Source organism: Oncorhynchus tshawytscha, linkage group LG05 (genome assembly GCF_018296145.1).
Source record: "Oncorhynchus tshawytscha isolate Ot180627B linkage group LG05, Otsh_v2.0, whole genome shotgun sequence".
In the NCBI taxonomy this organism is placed as follows: Eukaryota; Metazoa; Chordata; class Actinopteri; order Salmoniformes; family Salmonidae; genus Oncorhynchus; species Oncorhynchus tshawytscha.
In genome coordinates, this window is record NC_056433.1 from 24,426,310 (window position 1) to 24,448,506 (window position 22,197).

General features: G+C 42.3%; 1 protein-coding gene across 1 annotated transcript in view; it reads left to right on the forward strand.

Annotated features, from left to right (window-relative positions):
* Nucleotides 1-8,176: 8,176 nt before the first annotated feature.
* LOC112250352 (mitochondrial peptide methionine sulfoxide reductase) overlaps nucleotides 8,177-22,197 on the forward strand; it is a 110,474-nt gene continuing 96,453 nt past the window's right edge. Inside the window, exon 1 of the mRNA XM_042321732.1 lies at nucleotides 8,177-8,369. Within this exon, the coding sequence (XP_042177666.1) occupies nucleotides 8,234-8,369 (136 nt within the window). The 5' untranslated portion in view covers nucleotides 8,177-8,233. The remainder of the gene's footprint in view (nucleotides 8,370-22,197) is intronic.

A 22,197-nucleotide genomic window follows, 5' to 3' on the forward strand; every position in this document is an offset into this window, starting at 1 on the left:
GCGACTAAAGGTTTGGCCTTTTAAATGCAGGACCCTATTGCACAGACTTTTACGCACCATAAAACTTGTCATATATGTATGCGTTTTTCTGACTGCTTCTTCAGTTATACTTCCAAAGAGAGAAGCAGAAATTTCACCATCCAGTAGGCCTACTCGCTCAAAGTTATCTATTGGGAGCTCGAGGCCTAAAACATTCAGAAAAGCGTTTATGAAACAGGCATGTTCAACTATTCCACATAGGCCTAATTTTCCGTTTGTCCAAATTTTTTAATTGAAAGCAACGTCAAATCCAAAACGGTTTAAGTAGGCCTAATTAGAAATTAGTGCATTGAAATAACGTTTTTTACCAATATATTGAAATTGCGTTATGTAACGCAAATAGGCATGTCAGACCTCTTTTCGCTTCTCCATCAGCCTACCTGTACTATATTATCAAACTGACATCGGGAATTGTGACAATTTGATACAACAGAACGGCATTCTCGGTAAGAATGTAAAATCAGGAATACTGTGTTATAATGTCCATGAATTACCATTGCAAAGAAGCCTGAACGGACACCCCAACAGTCTTCATGCTGTCTCAAAATGATTGTACAACTGCCTTCATTTGTCTAGACCGCTTTTGAGTTTGATCGTTAAATCAGTGTAAATGTTTAATTTGTATTACCTGCATAAAGATTCATTTTTAAACCAAACTTACTCATTACTTTGAAATACATAGTTACTATCTCAAACTACAATAAGCACAACTTTTTACCTTTTTAGGTATTGTCGTAATCACTCTGTGGGTCTATTTATAAATGCAAAGGTCCTAGAGGGAAAACATAAGCTAAACTAAGTCTTAATATATATATATATTTTAAAGAATGAACATTTTCGCGCTGTTCAAGTCGTTTTCAGAGTGCATGATATCGATCATATTCAGGCTAACGTTCACACCATATGAAAATTATTGTGAGGAACAGTGGTACATTTGCAAATTGAAGTTATGCTCTTTCGTTCGATTTGGCTGCAAAAAAGATACCAGTCTTAAACATTACATTTCTTAATGAAGAACCTGTCGAACCGAAAACTTCTGGTTTTGACAAGCTTTGACATGATTTCTGTTTGTGATAATGCACTTTACCACCAGATACATTTCAGGAATGTTATCTGAAATATAGAAAATCATTATGAAAGTTTTACATGCATTCTGCATTGCAGTTTGACAAGCCATGTTATTAATTTCACATGTGTGGGTTGTCTGAACATAGCGCACCAAAGAAACAAAACCGATGCATAATTTCTGGTTTAAAAAAATAAATTCTTAACATTATTTTGTGCATTGTGAGATTTTATTGCAAAGAATTGGTTACAACAATCATAATTGTAGAATATTACAAAATGCATGCAAAACGTAATCGACATAATCCACAAACCTTTTGTTAATCCCTGCTGATATGAGATAATGTAATCACTGCGTTTTTCATGTCTGAAAATATCAATCGTATCACATTCCTTTTACCCTGACCCGAAACATGTAGGCCTATAACGACACTGTATTCCTTGAGTAATTTGACATGCGCTGCTAGGCCGGACAAACTAATCCTGCCACACGGATTATGTCATTGATGTCCCGATTTGGACTGCGAATTTTATTTTACGCATCTCTTGTTGACCATACAATCACTGTGTAATAAAACGCGTTGTGCGCATTAGTGTTTGCCTTTCGTTCCATTATAGGAAGCTATGCAATCCATTTCACAGGCCTTCACTTATTATTGTCATACAACAAACCCGTTGATTTAATAGTCTATTACTTTCCATTTGTCATCATCCAGAGTCCCTTCTTCTAGGTATAGGTTCTAAGTGTCCCAGTTAAGAATTTACAAAGATCTAAATTCCACAAAACGCAGCGTGTGTATTTATATGGATGAGATTTCACCTCGACCTTACAGCAATTAACCGCGCAGGCTATAGCAGAGAATGGAATGGCGCGCTCCAGTCGCTTCCTTACAGAAATGCTAGCACAAGGCACGGTACAGAACCTCCAAAGAAAGACCTTTCACCTTTTGAGGTAGAGGCTTATCTGACGACCTATTACTGTGTAATATGACACATGAACACACATCGTACATGTTGATGATGTTTACCCTCTCTCTTGGCATTCACCGCGTGCCTTAATTGTATGGACATTTAAATCAAGGTCCGCTGTGAACACGAGGAGAGACAGGGCCCCTTTAGTCTTTCTCTGTATCACTGTAACAGCTACTGTAATGGCAACTGCATGACGAGCTGCAGTGCGCGTAATGAGGGCAACCTCATTGAAAGCAACGGTCTTGCACCAAAATGTACGACTACGTTTCCACCGGCTGGCTAGGCACCGTTATACAATACAGTAGCGCCTAATGCGTATACATTGTTAGTCACCATTGCATTATTGGAGGTCGACATGGCATATAGACTAATAATAATAAACTCCACTGGGAATCTAAAAAGACACAAAAAAGCTAACCGTTATGTTAGGCCTACGTTACCTATATCCTGGCAGTGGCAGTCTTCCGAGCGCATGAGATGTATTCTATATTATTATTTCCTTGGGTGTAGACATAGCCCGATCCTTGGTGGTGCAACGAACGCCAGGCCCGAGTGACAGCAGCGAAAATACAGGGCTTGCTGCAGTCGGTCCTTTTGCTCAACTCCCATGATACCAAAAAAAATAGAGGGCCCATCTGGCTTCTCATCAGCTTTGTCAAATCTTGCACACGCTAAAATGCGAATGACCTAGATACCTCTGCTGCATTTTGCATGCGCTAAGAAAGAGTGGGGAAAAGCTGTTGGGCTGAATAGAGTCGTCCCTGCCTTTTGTGGGGGTCGAGCAGGGTGGGTTAGGAGGTGGAGGCACTGAACGCACCTGCATCATACAGGGGTTAGCTCAATATTGGAGAAAAAGAGTGGGAGGTACAATTTGGCAAAGCTGTGACCAACACATTGGTTTTGGGGATAAACAGAAGCCATATTGACAGAATCAAGAATATATAACGCATAATAGGCCTTGTAATAGAACCTATTGAGAAGGTGCCAAAAGTAAAGAATATATATATATATATATATATATATATATATATATATATATATGCTAACAATCCCATATTTAGAAATATCACTTTATTGACAATTAACTAAAAACATGCATATCTACATAAGGTTTATGCGTATTTGAATTAGTCCTCCCCCCTTTAGAAACAGAATATTGTGTCAAAATGCTGAGGCAAAAAAAATGTATACTTAACTTTGCAACATGTTATTCAGCGGAACAACTTACAGAAATGCGTTGTTGCGATACCTTTACAATAAACTCTCATTTTCCTCGAAACATCGAAACAGTCCGTACATCCGGTTGGGTACCAAGGATGGTCTCCTCCGTTGATGATGCTGAACAGAAATGTCCTTCCAGTGACATCAATTCTGCCATATTGTCTGCGCGCTGCGAAAGATGGAAATTGGTGCCGTGATGAAAACACCCATATTCCACTGATTGTGCATTAAAATACCCTGACCTCTTCAAAGGATGCGGGAAATGCTAAAAGCATAGGCTACATCTAAGCAGCACACTGAGAGGAGACAGCTTTGGTGCAGTCTGGAGGCAGAGCCAGCCGAGACTGTCACGTAAAAGGGTCTGATGCAAAGAGCCATCTGACAGAGAGGAGAGTAGCCCAGTTTATCATCGCCGTGCGCAGCTTAAAGCGTAGTCGCCCTGCTCCTCTCCCTTGTGCTGTTCCTCCACTTCTCTTCTCTTCTGAGAATTATTCAGAAGGGAAGAGGTAGCATCTGCAGGTTTACTAAACAAATCGGAGGGGTTTCGAAATGGGACGCTCCAACTCCCCTTTTCTCTCATGTAATTGACTTACCGAGATTAGCCTACCTATAAGCCTTGCAATGACAATAGACGTGGTTAACAAAAAAATACACACGATGGCCATAATCATGAGCGTACATTTTGCATTGACATCGTTTTTCTAATGAAAAAAAACTTAGGCCTATCGACGTGTGAAACAAATATGTGAATGTCTGATGCATTTTATTAGGTTACATTTTCAATTAGCACAATATAAATATATAGGGCCCTAATATTATAGCTATGTGTATAGGCTGATGTGGTCAAAGAAGACTATAGGCACCTTTTTTATAGGCATCTGGAAAAATGGAGACACCATGCCTATTCACTTTATCCCTGCTCATGTGGAATGCACAATTATCAAACTGCACGTGCCTGGCATAATTCATTATTGATAATTCTCAAGAGCTGTGTCCATGTAGCCTACACTGCTGTGTTTTCATACGCGGCCAATCGTAAATATTTTGCAAACATGGCGAGAAACCTTCATGAAGTATTGGGAATTAAGATATTCTTACCCCAAATGGGCCGTCTCCATATGGCCTGTCATCTGTGCGTTCTCTCCCCCAACCCACATCCCTGTCGTGTCCCATACGAAGCCCATTGATTAATTGGGATTCTTTCGTTATTCATTCGAACCCTGAATTAAGTTACACAGATATCCAATATGAAAAAATAATAATAAATCGTGCTCGCTAAAAATAGCATCATATAAGGCCTGGAATATGATATATGTATGGATAATTAGGCCTACGTTTATATGAGTGGATAATTCTTATGGTACAAATAATGCACATTGCAATGTTAAATGTTCAACTATTTTCAATAATTTCTGTAATAGGCCTTGGATAGGACTACATCGGTGGCGCAGTCTACATCTTGCGTAAAATGTGGTAGTACTGCAGAACAAAGGCGACGTTGTATCTAGTCTATAGCTGCACCATAACCCCAGACCTATAGCTGCACCATAACCCCAGACCTATAGCTGCACCATAACCCCAGACCTATAGCTGCACCATAACCCCAGACCTATAGCTGCCCCATAACCCCAGACCTATAGCTGCACCATAACCCCAGACCTATAGCTGCCCCATAACCCCAGACCTATAGCTGCCCCATAACCCCAGACCTATAGCTGCACCATAACCCCAGACCTATAGCTGCACCATAACCCCAGACCTATAGCTGCACCATAACCCCAGACCTATAGCTGCACCATAACCCCAGACCTATAGCTGCACCATAACCCCAGACCTATAGCTGCCCCATGACCCCAGACCTATAGCTGCACCATAACCCCAGACCTATAGCTGCACCATAACCCCAGACCTATAGCTGCACCATAACCCCAGACCTATAGCTGCACCATAACCCCAGACCTATAGCTGCCCATAACCCCAGACCTAGACCTAGCTGCCCCATAACCCCAGACCTATAGCTGCCCCATAACCCCAGACCTATAGCTGCACCATAACCCCAGACCTATAGCTGCACCATAACCCCAGACCTATAGCTGCACCATAACCCCAGACATATAGCTGCCCCATAACCCCAGACCTATAGCTGCACCATAACCCCAGACCTATAGCTGCACCATAACCCCAGACCTTTCCTATTGTTCAAAGTGAACACCCGTTCGTATGCATGGTTTTGGTTGAGGTCCCCTTATCCCCCTCTCGTGCCGCAGTAAAACGCAGTGTCATCTGCCGAGCAGCCGGACGCGTGCCTCCCGTGAGCAAATTCGACGCGCAGTGAACTCCAGATGGCTTGTATGGTAAACCAAGCTCTGCAATCCACCCCTTTATGCTGACCTATATTACACAGTAATGAATAAAGCCTATCTGATTTAGAGGCCTTCTATGCGGCAAAGAAGCCATCGAGCCCCGCAGTGAAAGGGTGCAGTGGCGTTAATGTAGGCTTGCAGGCTGCAGGTGACCACAGTGTACATCTAGAATGTGTAGTATAATGGTGTTGAATGGAAGACGACAAAACACAGCCTTTCCCATCTATTTTATCATCAAGTCTCAAACGCTATGGACAATAGGCGATGCACTGTGAACGTGACGCATTGCTGTTCAGTTTTATAGGGCCTATGCAGCTATTAAAGTTAATTGATTTCACAAATGAAAGACAGTGGTCTCAGCTCGTGCATCAACATCGATCAGTCTCTAGCCAATCCTTTTAACAAACCCAAGTATCTATAACCAACTATATGTCTTCCGTAAACAAATTGTTCTCACGTGATTGTGTTGGATAAAACTTGTATGTTTTAATGCAATTTTTTTTAAATGTATTATTTGTGGATTTCCACATAAGATCATTTTCCTGAGTGTATCGGACTATAGATGTAGGCCTATAGGAATTAACAACACACCAGTCTCCCATTAACTAGGCCAGGTCATCAAGGACCTCAGCCACGGCTTGCTAACATCCAAAGGGAGAGGTCAGTACAGGTGCATCAAAGCTTGGACCTTAGAAGCTGTTTTTCAGTCTCTATCTCAAGTCCATAGTCACCACAAGCCAACCTCCGCCCAGTACTGAACTTTAATCAGTAGACTGTTACTCTACCATGCACCTTAGAGGTTGCTGCCCTATGTACATAGTCATAATGGCCACTTTAAATAATGTTTAGGTACAGTTTTATCCACTTCATATATATAAACTGTATTCTAGTCTATTTAACTATTGCGGTACACACGTGTGTGTGTGTGTGTGTGTGTGTACACACGCCGGACTCCGACCTAATATTTCTTAATGCCATTCTTTTACCTTTTCGTGTGTATTGTTAGATATTACTGCGCTGTTGGAGCTATGAACACAATCAATAACATCTGATAAGAATGTTTAACTAGGCAAGTCAGTTAAGAACACATTCTGCCTGTTCAGGGGCAGAACGACAGATTTGTACCTTGTCAGCTCGGGGGTTTGAACTTGCAACCTTCCAGTTCCAACGCTCTAACCACTAGGCTACCCGCCTTATGCCTATAACATTCGAATCTGTTGCAGAGAAATCTTTTACAAAAAAAAATGCAGATTTTCGAAAAAGGCCAACAATAAATTCAAAATACAATTGAAGTTTATACATGATCTAAACTCATTCACAGCTGTTTGCTTTAACTCCAGATTATTGCACATTTATCTGCTGAAAACTAGTTTACACAAATCTTTTTAAATGGAATTGTTAGTTGCCTGCTCAGGCATGGTAACCAAAGCCCCTCGGAACAGTGCTGTGTGCAAGGGCCTTGAACCAAAAGCTAGATTCGAGTTTCTCCACACTTGAAGAGGCAAATCCTTTTTAATTCAAACTTGCGTAAACCTCTTTCATATTCATTTGAGTAACTTTGTTAATGACTTAATGACTTGACAGACTTATTTTTTTTATCAGCAAATGTTGCCTGAGAAATGAACAGATAGGACATTTTCCCCAATGTATTCCATTCTTTATTTATTAATAATAACTATTTTAAAACTATTTAATAATGCAACAAGCTATAAAAAAAAAATGCAATGGTTCAACTCTGGCAACATTCTTATTTCATAAAACGGACCATGACAAAATAGTCAAAGCCTGATTCAGAAAATAACAGAATGTTTAAAAGAAAAGGAGGGCAAATGTATTTTTTTTTTGGAATGGCTATATTTTGTCAGGTCATGCATTTCGTTATTCTAGTTCACCGAAACTACCAGAACCCGACTTGTGTCTCAAAATATGGTTACAATGCGTTGGTTTACTAATGTTACAATGTATCAAGGCTGAAACATGATTGGCTACACAAATTATAGTTTCCATTATAAACTGAGTGGTTCGAGCCCTGAATGCTGATTGGCTGACAGCCGTGGTATATCAGATCATATACCACCAGTATGACAAAACATGTAATTTTACTGCTCTAATTACGTTGGTAACCAGTTTATAATAGCAATATGGAACCCCAGTGGTATATGGTACTCAGTGGTATATGGCCAATATACCACGGCTAAGGGCTGTATCCAGGCACTCCTTGATGGCTGTGGTATATTGGCCATATACCACACCTCATTGTGCCTTATTGCTTAATTGTATCCTGATAATGACATAATTTACCTCAACATTTCATATAGGCGAAGGTTTTGGCATTCATAGGTCTTTCAGCCTATAGCCCTATATATTTGTTAATGCAAAATACATTTAATCATTATTACATTTGCTTTAATTACTTAGGCCTATAGCTAAATCAAATATATATGCAGGTTTGGTAATAGGCTGTGCCCAGCCAATTGTAGACTATAAACATGAAAACGTTACACAAGTTGTTATGTAGGAAATTAAGAAGGCTCTGCTAGTTTGTGTCCGCACCACTGCAACCGCTGAGCTCAATGGTCGTAACGACTCGACTCCGTTTGATTTGGCGTCATTTTACCCACAGTAGAATGGGAGATATCTCTTCCAAAACACAGATGCCGACTCCAGAGAACGCTCTACCCGGGAGAAGTGAAAGTTTAAAAGTATCAGGTAGGATGATTTTCCCTGTGTGGGTCTGTGTCGCATGGTGTCCTAGGCTCGGTAGCTTTAGCCTATAACGTTAGTAGCTAGCCGACATACCTAGTTGCTTAGCAAAACACCCGTAGGAACTGTAAGTTGGCCTAATTATGTAAACATTGACAACACAAAGCGCGTACAGTTGGTATTTATGTCAACAAGCACTTGTCGTACGACTGTGTAGCCGACATACTTATGTGTTGCACGAATTGACTACACTTCTGCCCTGCTATGACTTTGAAGCGCTGCAGAGAATTTGTTTTGTCACTGAAACCTCCATATTGCGCATGCGTATTATTCACTTCTCGCGGCTATTAAACTGTTCAAGAAAGGTCCGTGCAATCCGGGTTCCTTGGGACGTTCCTACCCCATTCAAGTTGACATTTAAAATGGTTAGGGTTTAGGGTAGGGACGACTCTAATGTAGACTAGACTATTTATCCCTCACTCTGCACAGTTCTCACACACACACACACACACACACACCTCTGATTAAGGCAACCTGTCCCAAAGATTATAATTTGTGTAAAAAAATATTTAAGAAATACAAATAATAATAAGTCTGGAAAATTATAGTGCATATTACTGTTAATCCTGCAACTATGTAGGCCTTACACCAAGGATATTTCTATTGGATCTCAATGCCCTTAAAGTGATTGAATATGCATTCTATCCTACTGGCAAGAACTTGACTCGCTTGGGGAAATTTGTGCTAGTTTAAAGTCAGTGGTGCAAAACATAATGTTTTCATGGGCTCCCGAGTGGCGCAGCAGTCTAAGGCACTATCTCGGTGCAAGAGGTGTTACTACAGTTCCTGGTTAGAATCCAGGCTGTATCACATCCGGCCGTGATTGGGAGTCCCATAGGGCGGTGCACATTTGGCCCGGGTTTGGCCGGGGTAGGCCGTCATTGTAAATAAGAATTTGTTCTTAACTGGCTTAATTTATTTATGTAAACTTTATTTTAACTATGTCTAAAGAAAGATGCTATCTCCAACACTCCATTTAGATGAAAGATGAATTGTATTTCCTGTCTGACTCTCAGAGGATGGAAAAAGGCAAAACTTTCAGTTTGAGGGGAATGGCCCACACAAGTTGAGTTACATAACATTTGAAGGGTAGAGGGGTGCGGTCTGCAGTGATGAGAATGAAAACATGTAGCCTACTAGCGTTTGCACTGTAGGCAAAGAGAGAGAGCACTAGGAGCTCGCCGCATGACATCAAACATCGATCGCAAGGAAAAGGCAAGAGAAAAAACAATTGCAGTACCTTGTGTTGCTTGGTTCCTGTCACCATAGGATGGGAATATCATAACAGTAATTGTCTGGGGTCCTACGGTTTTCTCAGAACAGGCCACATCTGAGTGGATGTCTAACACAACACCTAGTTAAACTGTCATCGTAAACTGCATTTCACTTTTCTTCAGAATTGCCCCAAATAAGTGTGTGTGTAAGAGAGAGGGCAAGTAAAAGGCCTGGCGGGAGCAGCTGAAGGCTGCTTGAGATGCGGCTCACATGGGAACTGTGTGCAATGGCATGAAGCGTGAACGTGCAGGAAAGGGATCCACCCTGCAGGACTGCAGTGGTCTGATTACCAGCCCCATACAGCCCTGGCCTCCCTCCCCAGTCCCAGCCCTATGGCAGCATCACTGCACCACGGGGCTGGCAGGTTGCCAGGAGACGCACGCACAGCTCCACAGACAGGCACCACACCACTGCACGTGGCTCTGTTAAGGCATCCTGATGTTGCTGCTAGCCCGCTGAAGGTCACACATGACGGGGCGTTGAAACAGTGAGGAAAGAGGAATGAAGGGTCAGAGACAGGATGAAGTGGATTCATTTATTGCCCTTCAGGATTATGATGTTCTGGATAAGAGAGTAGCCATGGTATCTGTTATGCATTTTATGGACAGTGAAATGGTTATTTACTTATGAATCAAATCAAATCAAATTCATTTATATAGCCCTTCGTACATCAGCTGATATCTCAAAGTGCTGTACAGAAACCCAGCCTAAAACCCCAAACAGCAAGCAATGCAGGTGTAGAAGCACCTGAACATGGTGAAATTCATCCAAAGCCCAGTAGATGCTGACAGGCATGTGACTGCCTATTTTATATTTTGCAGATCACAGATGGCTCTAGTTCTGTGTAGAGCAGCTTCCAGTGAAAGATAATAGGGGCCAGTCCTGATTTATGTGGTCATTCCAAATGATGTGATTGTGTAAGGTGTATGTTGTACCATCCATCTACAGTCCTCTTCTAGAATAGATAGGGATACTGATGGACTTGGACTGTTTGTTGTAGATTGTGTTTTCAGTTTTCTTTCATAATCAGTTGCATTGTTGCAAAGTTAGTCAGCGAATATATATTACCTCCACCTCACTAAATAAAAAACCTGCTGCATCACCTCTAGTCAGTTAATGGATATAAGGAGAACTTACAAGGGATTTTACCTTATGTTAACATTTATTGTAGTCTACGAGCTACATGGTTTAAAATCCATTTTAATCTAATATCCCAAACTGTTGGGGAAAGCTATGAATTAATAAAGTAGCAAAATGGCTTTAAGAGAAATTGACAGCCAATCAACAGCCTCTGTTTTGCTGTGTGTCTTATTTATTCCCTATAGGATCACTCCTGCATCTGCCAGTCTAAATTCCACCATGCTAGGCTGTTGCGTGGGATGGGGGTTGTGGCTATGTGCTACTGGATGGTGTGAACATGGAGGCAGGCAGTGGTGAGTTGGCACCAGTGATGTGGGCACTGAGGTGCCCCCTCAGAATGGCGGGAGATGCTGTGCCTTGGCACATGGTGAATAGACTACCCCGGCATTGAAAAAGCGAAGCTGCTTCAGGTCTTGTAAAGACATCCCAGAGACATTTTTGGGGAGTCTCATCGAGAGAGACATGGAGGAACTCCCTGCGTGACTTGCTTGGGTGAGGGTGGGAAGGAGAGGGGAATGTGCTGTGGTGGGGGTATGGAGAGGTTAAGGGGGTGTGTGGGTAGGCATTGGGAGGTATTGGCTGGCATGGATTCCAAGTACCACACGTGTCTGTGTGCATCTGGGTGGGGGCGGGAGAGGGGAGATGCCAGAGATGAAGGAAGTGGTCGAGTGGCGTAGCTCAGAAATTAATCTGAGATTCGTTTTGATAAATTTGCCCAAATCAATGGTTTTATTTCGGGGGGAGTGTGGGTGTTTGGGGGGTACTCAGACAGACATGTTGGAACCCTGCCAAGGCATCTCGGGAAGGTTGCCATGTCGAGAGAGAGGGAGAGGAGGGGAAGAGAGAAAATCCAGACGAGACTTGGCAGGGTTCTATCGCAGCTCCCTTTGTCTGTTTGCTCAGCTTTGCGCTAAGGAAATCAAAAATACCCAGGGTGTAGGAACTCTGCTTCAACGCGAAAAAACTAAACCAAACAAGAAATCAAGTCGAGAAAACTACTTTGAAAAATTTGAGGACGCCGAGGGTGAATGGGGCACAAGCATAGTCACCAAAAATATGTTCTAATTCCAGCAGAGTTACACAATGCTTATTTGCGTGACTGGAGGAGGTTACTTGAGCCAAGAGATGACCATGTCATTTCAACTCAATCTTTCTTTGTAATTTCCAAGTGAATGAAGCTGCCTCTTCTGTCTTTTCTGGCTATGTTTTGAACACAAAAGGACTCTCAAAAGTGGACCTGGATTTTATCCATGAAGGACTGACAGAACTGTTGTGGCCAAGCAACTGTCAAGAAAAAAGTTTTTTGCCTTTCCATAGATCAAACCTTAAGTCGCTATCTGTACATCACTGGGAGTAGATTTCACCTTCCAAAGTTTTGTGATTGTAAAAATCACTGACTTCAATGCACCTCTAGGGGCAGAATGGAGATAACTGGCCTCAAAAATATATTGGATCACCTCCCTAACTGCCTCTGTTGTCACTAAGTTGTCCTCTTTGTGAGAGGGGTTTACAGCGGAACAACAGCAACTGGTTACTCAGGCCAAGTGCTCTTTGATCAAGCGTTAGAGTTCCATTGTGTCTCGCAGTTGGACGAACTGAAGAACATTAGAAGATATCTCGCCTGCAGAGGACTGAGATTCCCCCAGCATTTGGATATTGGAGAACTGAGGCCAGTGGAACTAGTAGTGCAGTTTCTCCAAGCTGCCTACTCTCAGTTGAAAGAGAGTTCTACAGGCCTGACTGGTTTTCTTCTAATATCTAAGGTTTCAATTCATTCTCAGCTTCACAATGAGAGTGTGGTACTGTGTAAGGTAAGTTATATGTCATATCTGGTTTCTACAGATTAAGACGTCTACTTTATTTCCCGTTATACCATAAAGAAACCATAGGTGTTCCTTACTTACCAGCTGTGTTGTTGTCCCCGGGACACTTCAGAAGTCTAGCATTGTTTTCCTGCTATATGACAAAGGAAGGCACTTAAAGGAGGCTGGGGAATGTCAGGGATGACTTAAAACGTCTCCTGAAGGATCGTCCATCCCTCCCCAGAGGACCCGGTGTGCCTACCATTCTACCGCTTTCCCACGATCAACATCCTCGCTGCTGATTTTCATACTGGCCAAACACAGCCCCTGCAGAGAGAGTGGTCTCCCAGTCTCCGAATCCCCCGGAACCAGTGGCTTTTCTCATCTCCACCGTGTGGCTGATATCCCCCCTCCCGTTGTCTGTCACAGGCACAGCAGTGCCATCTCCTCCTCGGTCATCCTTAGGAAGCGCTGTGCATGATGGTTTCTGATTTGTGTCTGGCACTTGATTAATAACTGCAGGGAAAGGCTAATAGAAAAGTAAGAAATGTTCCCCTCAAGGTTTATATTGAATCGCTGCCAAGGCAAATTACACTCTGCCAGATGTGTTTGCACTGATAGCAGGTGGAGTTAGCAGGTGTACTGTGATGGCTCTCATAATTATGAACGTTTGTTGTGGAAACATCATATTTTGCCTCTCTCTGTCGTGTTGGTGATTTCATCATTACTTGTCCTTATATTTAGCTTCAAATTATGGACAACAGAAAGCAGGCCGGAGTGTTGAGTTTTTATATTCCATTTTCATTCAAGTTAATGAAAATGAATGGCCAGCTCATTTAGCTGTGGCTATTACTGTACAGATGACGCATTAATGAATCACAATTATCCAAATTCTAGTATCACAGAATCAAGATAATGGTGATTAAGAAGTCCCCAATTGTCCTTTTAGATTTTGATTCTGTAAACGGGGTTGGAATTAAAGGTTGAAGGAAATTCTGTTTAGTGTTGGAGTGCTGCTGTTCTCTCCTCCTGATCAGTCCAGGTTCATGCAGGGGTGAGGGCCTCAGTCTCCAGCTCTGAGAGTATGAGGAGGGATGGGAGGGGAAGATGTAGACCTGCTGATGCATTTACACACGGCTCTCTGCTCCCGAGAGTCTTCCTTTTGGACCCAAGTAACCTGAAACACGATGTCAGTCTTTTAAAGGAGGTTCAGGTGTAGGAAGTTAGGCCTGAAATTGGGGGCCTTGTCTACAAGCACTACTAGCATTTGGCGTTGGCTTTTAGCTTGGCCAGCTAGCTACTCCCCCTGCTTAGCAGAGTTATGACTAGTTTTCTATTTAACGCTTCCCGTTTTAAAGAGAATGTAAGACAATAGCTACATGATTCTGTTCTGTCTCGACCGTTATGAAAGTGTCAACACAAGTAACTGAAGAAGGGCAGTGAACTTGAGAAAAGTTTGACGTCTTAGAAGAACCTGAAGTCTCCAGATAGCGGGACTGATTGTTGGGGTTGTGAGTGACGGCGTCTGATGGTCATGGTTGGACTGAGGCTCTGCTCCAGCCTCCAGTGCCCACTCATGTGGAGGGCAATGGCGTAGTGGAGGAGGAAGCTCTCCGATTTCTCCAAGGTTGGCTTTACCCAAGTCCACCTGTGCATGCATGGGCGACTTCGCCTGTCTATGAATTATTCACAAAGCTCTCATCTTCACAGGTCACTGTCATCCAGCAGTGTCTCTCTCTCTCTGCCCTTTGACTTTAATCCAGAGAAACTTCCCCGGCAAACACAGCACAAATCTTCAACCCAGGGCCTCCAGTGACAGAGAATGAGTACTTGGGTTGCCCGTGAGCAATATTGCAGGGTTTATCATGCCTGTTAAGTGAGTTTTAAAGGCTTTATCAGCTTCTGTTGTGCCAAGATATGTCTTCATTTGTCACATGCTGAGTAATGATCCTGGCTAATGCCAGCGTAGACTCTGGTGACATGCATGGGATTTCACCATGAGTGTCCCTTGTTTACACTGACACTGATAACCCCACAGACAAAATTGGCACGGCTTGCACCTCAGAGAACTTAGATTACCTGTCATTCACTGAGGTTTATCTCTCTCAACCACAGTTTGCCATCCTCTGAGTATAAACTCAGTTTAAGATGTCTCTTAGTTATTGTTATCTTGTCTTTCAGTCTAGATTCAGTTGTTTAAATGCTTAGAAACACAGTTTTTTCTGATTCCAAACTGTGACTTCTTCTGCTCTTAATGGCATACCATACACTGTTGTGGTGTACCGGTAGCATGTTGGGTCAAACCCATCTGGGACCAAATTCTGTACATTTTCTGTCTGACTGGATTGGAGTTCTGTCTGACTGTCTGTCTAAACTCCTATAAAATAGACATGTTGTAATCGCTTAACACCAAGCAAAAAAGGGTAAATCCATGAATAATTTAGTGAGTCAGGTTGCCTACCCCATGTATCTGAAACCGAGGTGGAAGTGTTATAGGAGGACAATTCATTAGCTTGTCACGCTATGACTACCCCGATCTGAAAACAGTTGATGGTAATCAAGAATCGTTATATTAGCCCTGGGCACACAACTTTAATTAAATGGAAGATTAGATGTAACAAATTAAAGATTCATTCATTAACCTCAAACCCACCAGGTGGGGGTTATTAATCAGATTAATTATGTCATGATAATGCTAATGATGTTCTACGATTCTCATAAATCTTTAAAAAGTCTCTTAAAAACAAATTGGAGGAAGGATATTCTGAGGGCCACAGCTCTGTATTCATTAGTGTGTTACAGTGAGAGATATTTATGTGACCTGGCTCATCTCATTACTGAGCGAGATTACACAGAAATATGGTTCTTACTTATCATATTTGCCCTATATTAATTGGCTGAACCTCAGCCAGCTAAGGAAACTGATCTGAAATGAAATTGTATTGCTGGAGGTTTCAATTTTTTCTACATTAGCATTTTAGTCATGTAGCTGATGCTCTTATCCAGAACAACTTACAGTAATGAGTACATACATTTTCATACCTTTTTTTTTCTCTTGTACTGGTCCTCCGAGGGAATCAAACCCACAACCTTGGTGTTGCAAATGCCATGCTCTACCAACTGAGCTCAGCATCTTTTCCCAAGAGACTATCTGGCTGGGTAAAGAACAAATCTAGCAAATCAGCACCACTTCCTGGTCCTTTGTTTAATTACATTTGAGTCATTCAGCAGACTCTTATCTAGAGCAATTTACAGTAGTAAGTGTATAAATGGTCCCCTGTGGGTATCGAACCCACAACCTTTGTGTTGCAAGCGCTATGCTCTACCAACTGAGCCAAACAGGACCCCAAGGTAGTAGGATAATCGGACCCCCCTAATTTGTCATATAACTGTCCTCACACCTCAACACAATGTGATATTGTTTAGCTCTTACATTATAGCCCAGTGGCCCCCCTCTCTCAAATCATCTCTCTCCTCGTTCTTTCTCTATTTTTCTCCTTTATCCCTCTCTATCTCTACACCTCTCTTTCTCTGTCTCTCCTTATTCTGTCTCTCTCATGATAGTTATTTTGCATAACGTGCCTGACATCTCCTCTGGTTGTTAGTGGGCGTGAGTGCCGGAGGTTTCAGTGAGCTTAGCCCACTGTTGGTGAGATGCCATTAGGCTGGCCTGTGTTAAAACCCTCATACAAACACAAACACACACACACACACACACACACATCTCTCCCCTTCTCAGCCCATGCACTCATTCCAGTGCTCTGATAGCAACGGATGCTGTGCTGTTGCCATGTGTGGAGGCATTTCTGTGACATTGCTTGGTGGAGTGGCATGATGGCTTATTAACCCTTCGTTACCCTCGTTGCGTAACTTCTCTTGATTGCATAATGGATTGCCATTACACATACGGTTGGTGGCTTCCTGTGTAACCTCACTACTCTGTTTTGCTCTCTTAGAACAGAGCGACGCTTTGATGCAATGGCGCGGAAGCTGGTTGAATATGTGGCTGTTGACCTGTGACCCAGACCTCCTCTATTGCTGTAGTTCTGCTGTTGCTGCTGAACGTGAAGGGTTTCCCATTAAGCAGTTAGATTATTGCTGGAAGCCAGGCTCTTAAATCCTGTGTTTTGTCATATATTCTGAGGTACGGAGTCAGATGAAGCTGATGTTACAGTATGTGGGTGTTCATGTTATGGTAACTAACCTACATTTCCCCATTTGAAATGATATTGCGATAACTATTAACTGGTTATCTCATTACAAGAGGGGATATTCAGTGGTTGCTATTGGTACGAATGTTGTAATCTTTGTCACAAAAGATGCATATATTTGTTATTCACATTTTTGAAGTATTGTCACGTCTCCGAAAGCACACGTTCCTTGAGGTTTATCAAAATGTTCTCTTTCATTGATTTCTATAATCTAGTATAGTGGAGCGTTGCTCTTAAATGTATTTGGATAGTCAGTTCACACCCCTGGGGAGGAGGTTCAGAAGGTTAGAATAACACAAAATACAAAAGATTGGATTTGACCTTCGCAGACAGAGAGGATCACTACAACTAGGATACACAGGAAGGAGTGAGCTCCCTCTCCTCTCCTCTCCCCACCCTTTGGAAGAAATACACAACACCTGAACAAAGAACTGACAGAATTAAAGATGTATTGTGTCCTGAGTCCTGCACTGTTTTTGTTTCCAGTGTTTCTACCTCTGGGGAAGAGAAACTTCCTTTTATGTGTGAGCTCAATCCGCCCATAGACCTAGGTAGGGAGCTGGAGAGAGAGACCATGTTTGATGTTGACACATAAGTGGGAGAAGAAGGAGCAGAGCAGCCCTCCTTGCTATCACTATGAAACACACACAACAGGCCATCATTCTAAATCACAATTTGTTCTTAATTAGTATGTGGTGAATGTTCAACTCTTAGTTCAAAACTTCAAACTGGTAACACTTGTAACGCAGCCAGTCTTCAGTGTTGGAGTAGTGAACTACATATCGTGTATTGTACTTTACAGTATTGAAACTTCTGTATAAAACAGTTCCTCTGGACCTCCTCGGAGTCTGAGTTTGCCCCCCCCCTAAAAAAATCCCAGAATGCATCAGCCACTCAAAGTACAGTTGAAGTCGGAAGTTTACATACACTCCACAAATTTCTTGTCAACAAACTATAGTTTTGACAAGTCTGTTAGAACATCTACCTTGTGCATGACACAAGTCATTTTTCCAACAATTGTTTACAGACAGATTATTTCACTTATCACTGTATCACAATTCCAGTGGGTCAGAAGTGTACATACACTAAGTTGACTGTGCCTTTAAACAGCTTGGAAAATTCCAGAAAATAATGTCATGGCTTTAGAAGCTTCTGATCATTTGAGTCAATTGGAGGTGTATCTGTGGATGTATTTCAAGGACATTACATTTTTGCATCTGAGCTCTTAGTGTGCGGCTCTCCTTTATTGTCAAGTTTTCCACTCCGCTAGCCAGAACCTCACCAAAATAGGTGTGCGTTTCTTTTTCATCTAGAGTGTATAACAAGGTCTACCTTCAAACTCAGTGCATCTTTGCTTGACATCATGGGAAAATCTAAATATATCAGCCAAGACCTCAAAAAACTCACTGTAGACCTCCACAAGTCTGTTTCATCCTTGGGAGCAATTCCCAAACGCCTGAAGGTACCAAGTTCATCTGTACAAACAATAGTATGCAAGTATAAAGACCATGGGACCACGCAGCCGTCATACCGCTCAGGAAGGAGACACGTTCTGTCTCCTAGAGATGAACGTTCTTTGGTGCAAATGAATCCCGGAACAACAGCAAATGACCCTGTGAAGATGCTGGAGAAAACAGGTACAAAAGTATCTTTATCCACAGTAAAACAAGTCCTAGTGGAGATGACCTGAAAGGCGACATAACCTGAAAGGCCACTCAGCAAGGAAGTAGCCATTGTTCCAAAACCGCCATAAAAAGGCCAGACTACGGTTTGCAACTGCACATGAGGACAAAGATCGTACTTTTAGGAGAAATGTCCTCTGGTCTGATGAAACAAAAATAGGACTGTTTGGCCATAATGACCATCATTATGTTTGGAGGAAAAAGGGGGATGCTTGCAAGTTAAGAACACCATCCCAACCGTGAAGCACGGGGATGGCAGCATCATGTTGTGGGGGTGATTTGCTGCAGGAGGGACTGGTGCACTTCACAAAATAGATGGTGTCATGAGGGAGGAAAATTATGTGGATATATTGAAGCAACATCTTAAGACATCAGTCAGGAAGTTAAAGCTTGGTTGCAAATGGGCCTTCCAAATGGACAATGACCCCAAGCATACTTACAAAGTTGTGGTAAAATGGCTTAAGGACAACAAAGTGAAGGTAATGGAGTGGCCATCACAAAGCCCTGGCCTCAATCCTATCGAAAATTTGTGGGCAGAACTGAAAAAGCGTGTGCGAGCAAGGAGGCCTACAGACCTGACTCAGTTACACCAGCTCTATCAGGAGGAGTGGACCAAAATTCACCCAACTTATTGATCGAAACGTTTGATCGAATGTAAACAATTCAAAGGCAATGCTACCAAATACTAATTGAGTGTATGTAAACTTCTGACCCACTGGGAATGTGATGAAAGAAATAAAAGCTGAAAGAAATCATACTATTATTCTAACATTTCACATTCTTAAAATAACGTGGTGATCCTAACTGACCTAAGACAGGGAATTTTTACTAGGATTAAGTGTCAGGAATTGTGAAAAACTGAGTTTAAATGTATTTGGCTAAAGTGTATGTAAACTTCTGACTTCAACTGTATATACTACCGATCGCTGTTCATGGTTCTGAAATTGTGACGTCTACATTGCTACCTATCGATAGGCTGTCAGATGATGTGGTGCTGGTGCTGCAGTAGCCTATAGCTTTGCTTTAATGGATGCATTATTATTTTTATTTGGTTGTCATTTTCTCATGTTAAGCCTAATGTTTCCAAATATGTTTTGGATGAAAAAATTCATACTAATTACCAAAAATAAAAAACACTAACCAAATTCACACTGCTTCTCTGAATTTCAAACAAAAACAAACCCCTAAAAATACAATAGTTTGACTTGTGCAATTTATCACTTGCGGTATAAACACATCAAAGTCCACCTTCTTCACTGTTAGTGTGTTGGAATCCTTCTCCTGCATGGCATTCACTGCAGACTGTGGGACATCCACTACCATCTCATCTCTACTTAGTACTTCAGCTATTTTAACTTCCTCTACATGGGAGACCTGTTGGATAGCCCTGATCCTAGCTACTGCGACCTCCTTCATCCTTACAGGGCATTCTGGGAACTTGGGAACGTGATTCCCATCACAATTACTACAACATGCTTCATCTGACTCTTCAACTGCTACATGTTTGTCGAAGGAATAAATACTTGCCACGTGTCCAAACTTTTTACAATTGTAACACTACAGTGGCTTCTGTACATATGGTCTCACTGCACATCTCACATACCCAAGTTAAACGTCATTTGGGAGAACCACTTCATCAAACGACAGTAAAACCTATCATTCGATTCAAGCGACATGCCTCTACCACTCCTGGAATGTTATCCCTAAACCACACAGCCTGTGTCCAACGAGTCACCAGAGATGTCGAGACAACGAGTCACCAGAGATGTCGAGACAACGAGTCACCAGAGATGTCGAGACAACGAGTCACCAGAGATGTCGAGACAACGAGTCACCAGAGATGTCGAGACAACGAGTCACCAGAGATGTCGAGACAACGAGACACCAGAGATGTCGAGACAACGAGACACCAGAGATGTCGAGACACCAGAGATGTCGAGACACCAGAGATGTCGAGACAACGAGACACCAGAGATGTCGAGACACCAGAGATGTCGAGACAACGAGACACCAGAGATGTCGAGACAACGAGACACCAGAGATGTCGAGACAACGAGACACCAGAGATGTCGAGACACCAGAGATGTCGAGACAACGAGACACCAGAGATGACACCTTTAACTGGTGCCCTACTCTGAAAATCATAGCTTTCCATATCATTTGTCGACATCTTGTAGAGCCACAGAGCTTTCTCATTTTGCGCTTTTGACACACACGAAAAGAACATCAAACCGCCCCAGGTCACTCTGACAGATGCCCCTTTACCCAATTCATCCATCGCTATCTTCGAGACCGCAAACGGCTCCCCCAAAAAACTATCATTGCTTGTGAATCGCTCTCCAACCATAAACTGCTGTTCATTTCCAACATTAGCCCTTTCTGCTCCACTGTTGTTCACCATCGTCATTCTCACCAACTGAACTCGCGCCAAGAGAATCGCACAATGCTTCTGCTTCCACCATTGGTCCGGCAGGACATCACACTCACTCTCCATCTGTGTCCGACCTGAATCACCTACCTTTTTTTAACCTGATAGTCAATTAAGTAAAGAGGCCGAGGCGGGCTGCCATCGCCCGTTAGAAATAGGCTAATAATAAAAATAGGCTAATTACGTATCGTTTTCACCACTTCCGAATTCGTCAGACAAAATTCCGCCCCCATTCATTTTCAACAGGGGCACGCGGAGCAATGCACAGGGGATTGTGGGAAGGTGAGCGGCGAGAAACCTACTGGCGGAGCTGTAGAAAAAGTTTAGCTCTGCTCTACTTTATGCAAATTACACTTGGCCTCGCTGCCGTTAACCAATCAGGGGAGGAGCAGATGTTTGCTGGAAAATCTTCCCTTCATGAAACTGTCATTAGTTCCCGGGCTAGAACCCCCCAAAAAAAAAATATGGAGGATAGACAACAATCATTGCTGTGTCTGGTTTTCCAATTCCATATCATGTTGCTTTGCTAGAATACAGAGACAAATCAGAAGGTCAATGGCATGAAGGAGGATTGCAGAGATTGTGTTGATGGTGGGTGAAGAGAGATTTGGACAACAATGTTTACATATGCTGCTACCTAGCCATATGTAGCCAACCTAGCCTAGCCAACCTCAATCTAAACCTCAAAACTGTGATCAAAGCCACCATTTGTGAATGTGTTGACTAAATTAAATTGTAAATTTGCCCACCAAAGGATATAAATCACAAGGAACACACATTATTACATTGTAAATGAAACACTACACTTGACTTTCCCATGTGATATGCTACCAATTGGATTATGGTATCTTAACGTAATGATTGTCATATTTTATGGCTCTTTCATTATACCGGTGTCATGACATTGAGGATTATAGCTCACTTCCTGTAAAACACATAGGCCTACAGTTTACTTTGTGTAAAGGAAATTGTGGCTTTGAGTTGTAAACCATTGTTGTGCAAATCTCTCTTCACCCACCATCAATACAATCTCTGCAATCCTCCTCCATACCTTCTGATTTTGTCTCTGTATTCTAAAATCATTCTCAGCAAATGAACAAGGTAGAATTACAACGCTCCCATGCCCCATTACTTTCCTTTTTGACATTTCTAATTAACCTACAAATTGTCAGCTCCTTATTTTCATATGCGGTACTGTACCTAGAATACAAGGGTTGGATTTGCACTAAACTATTT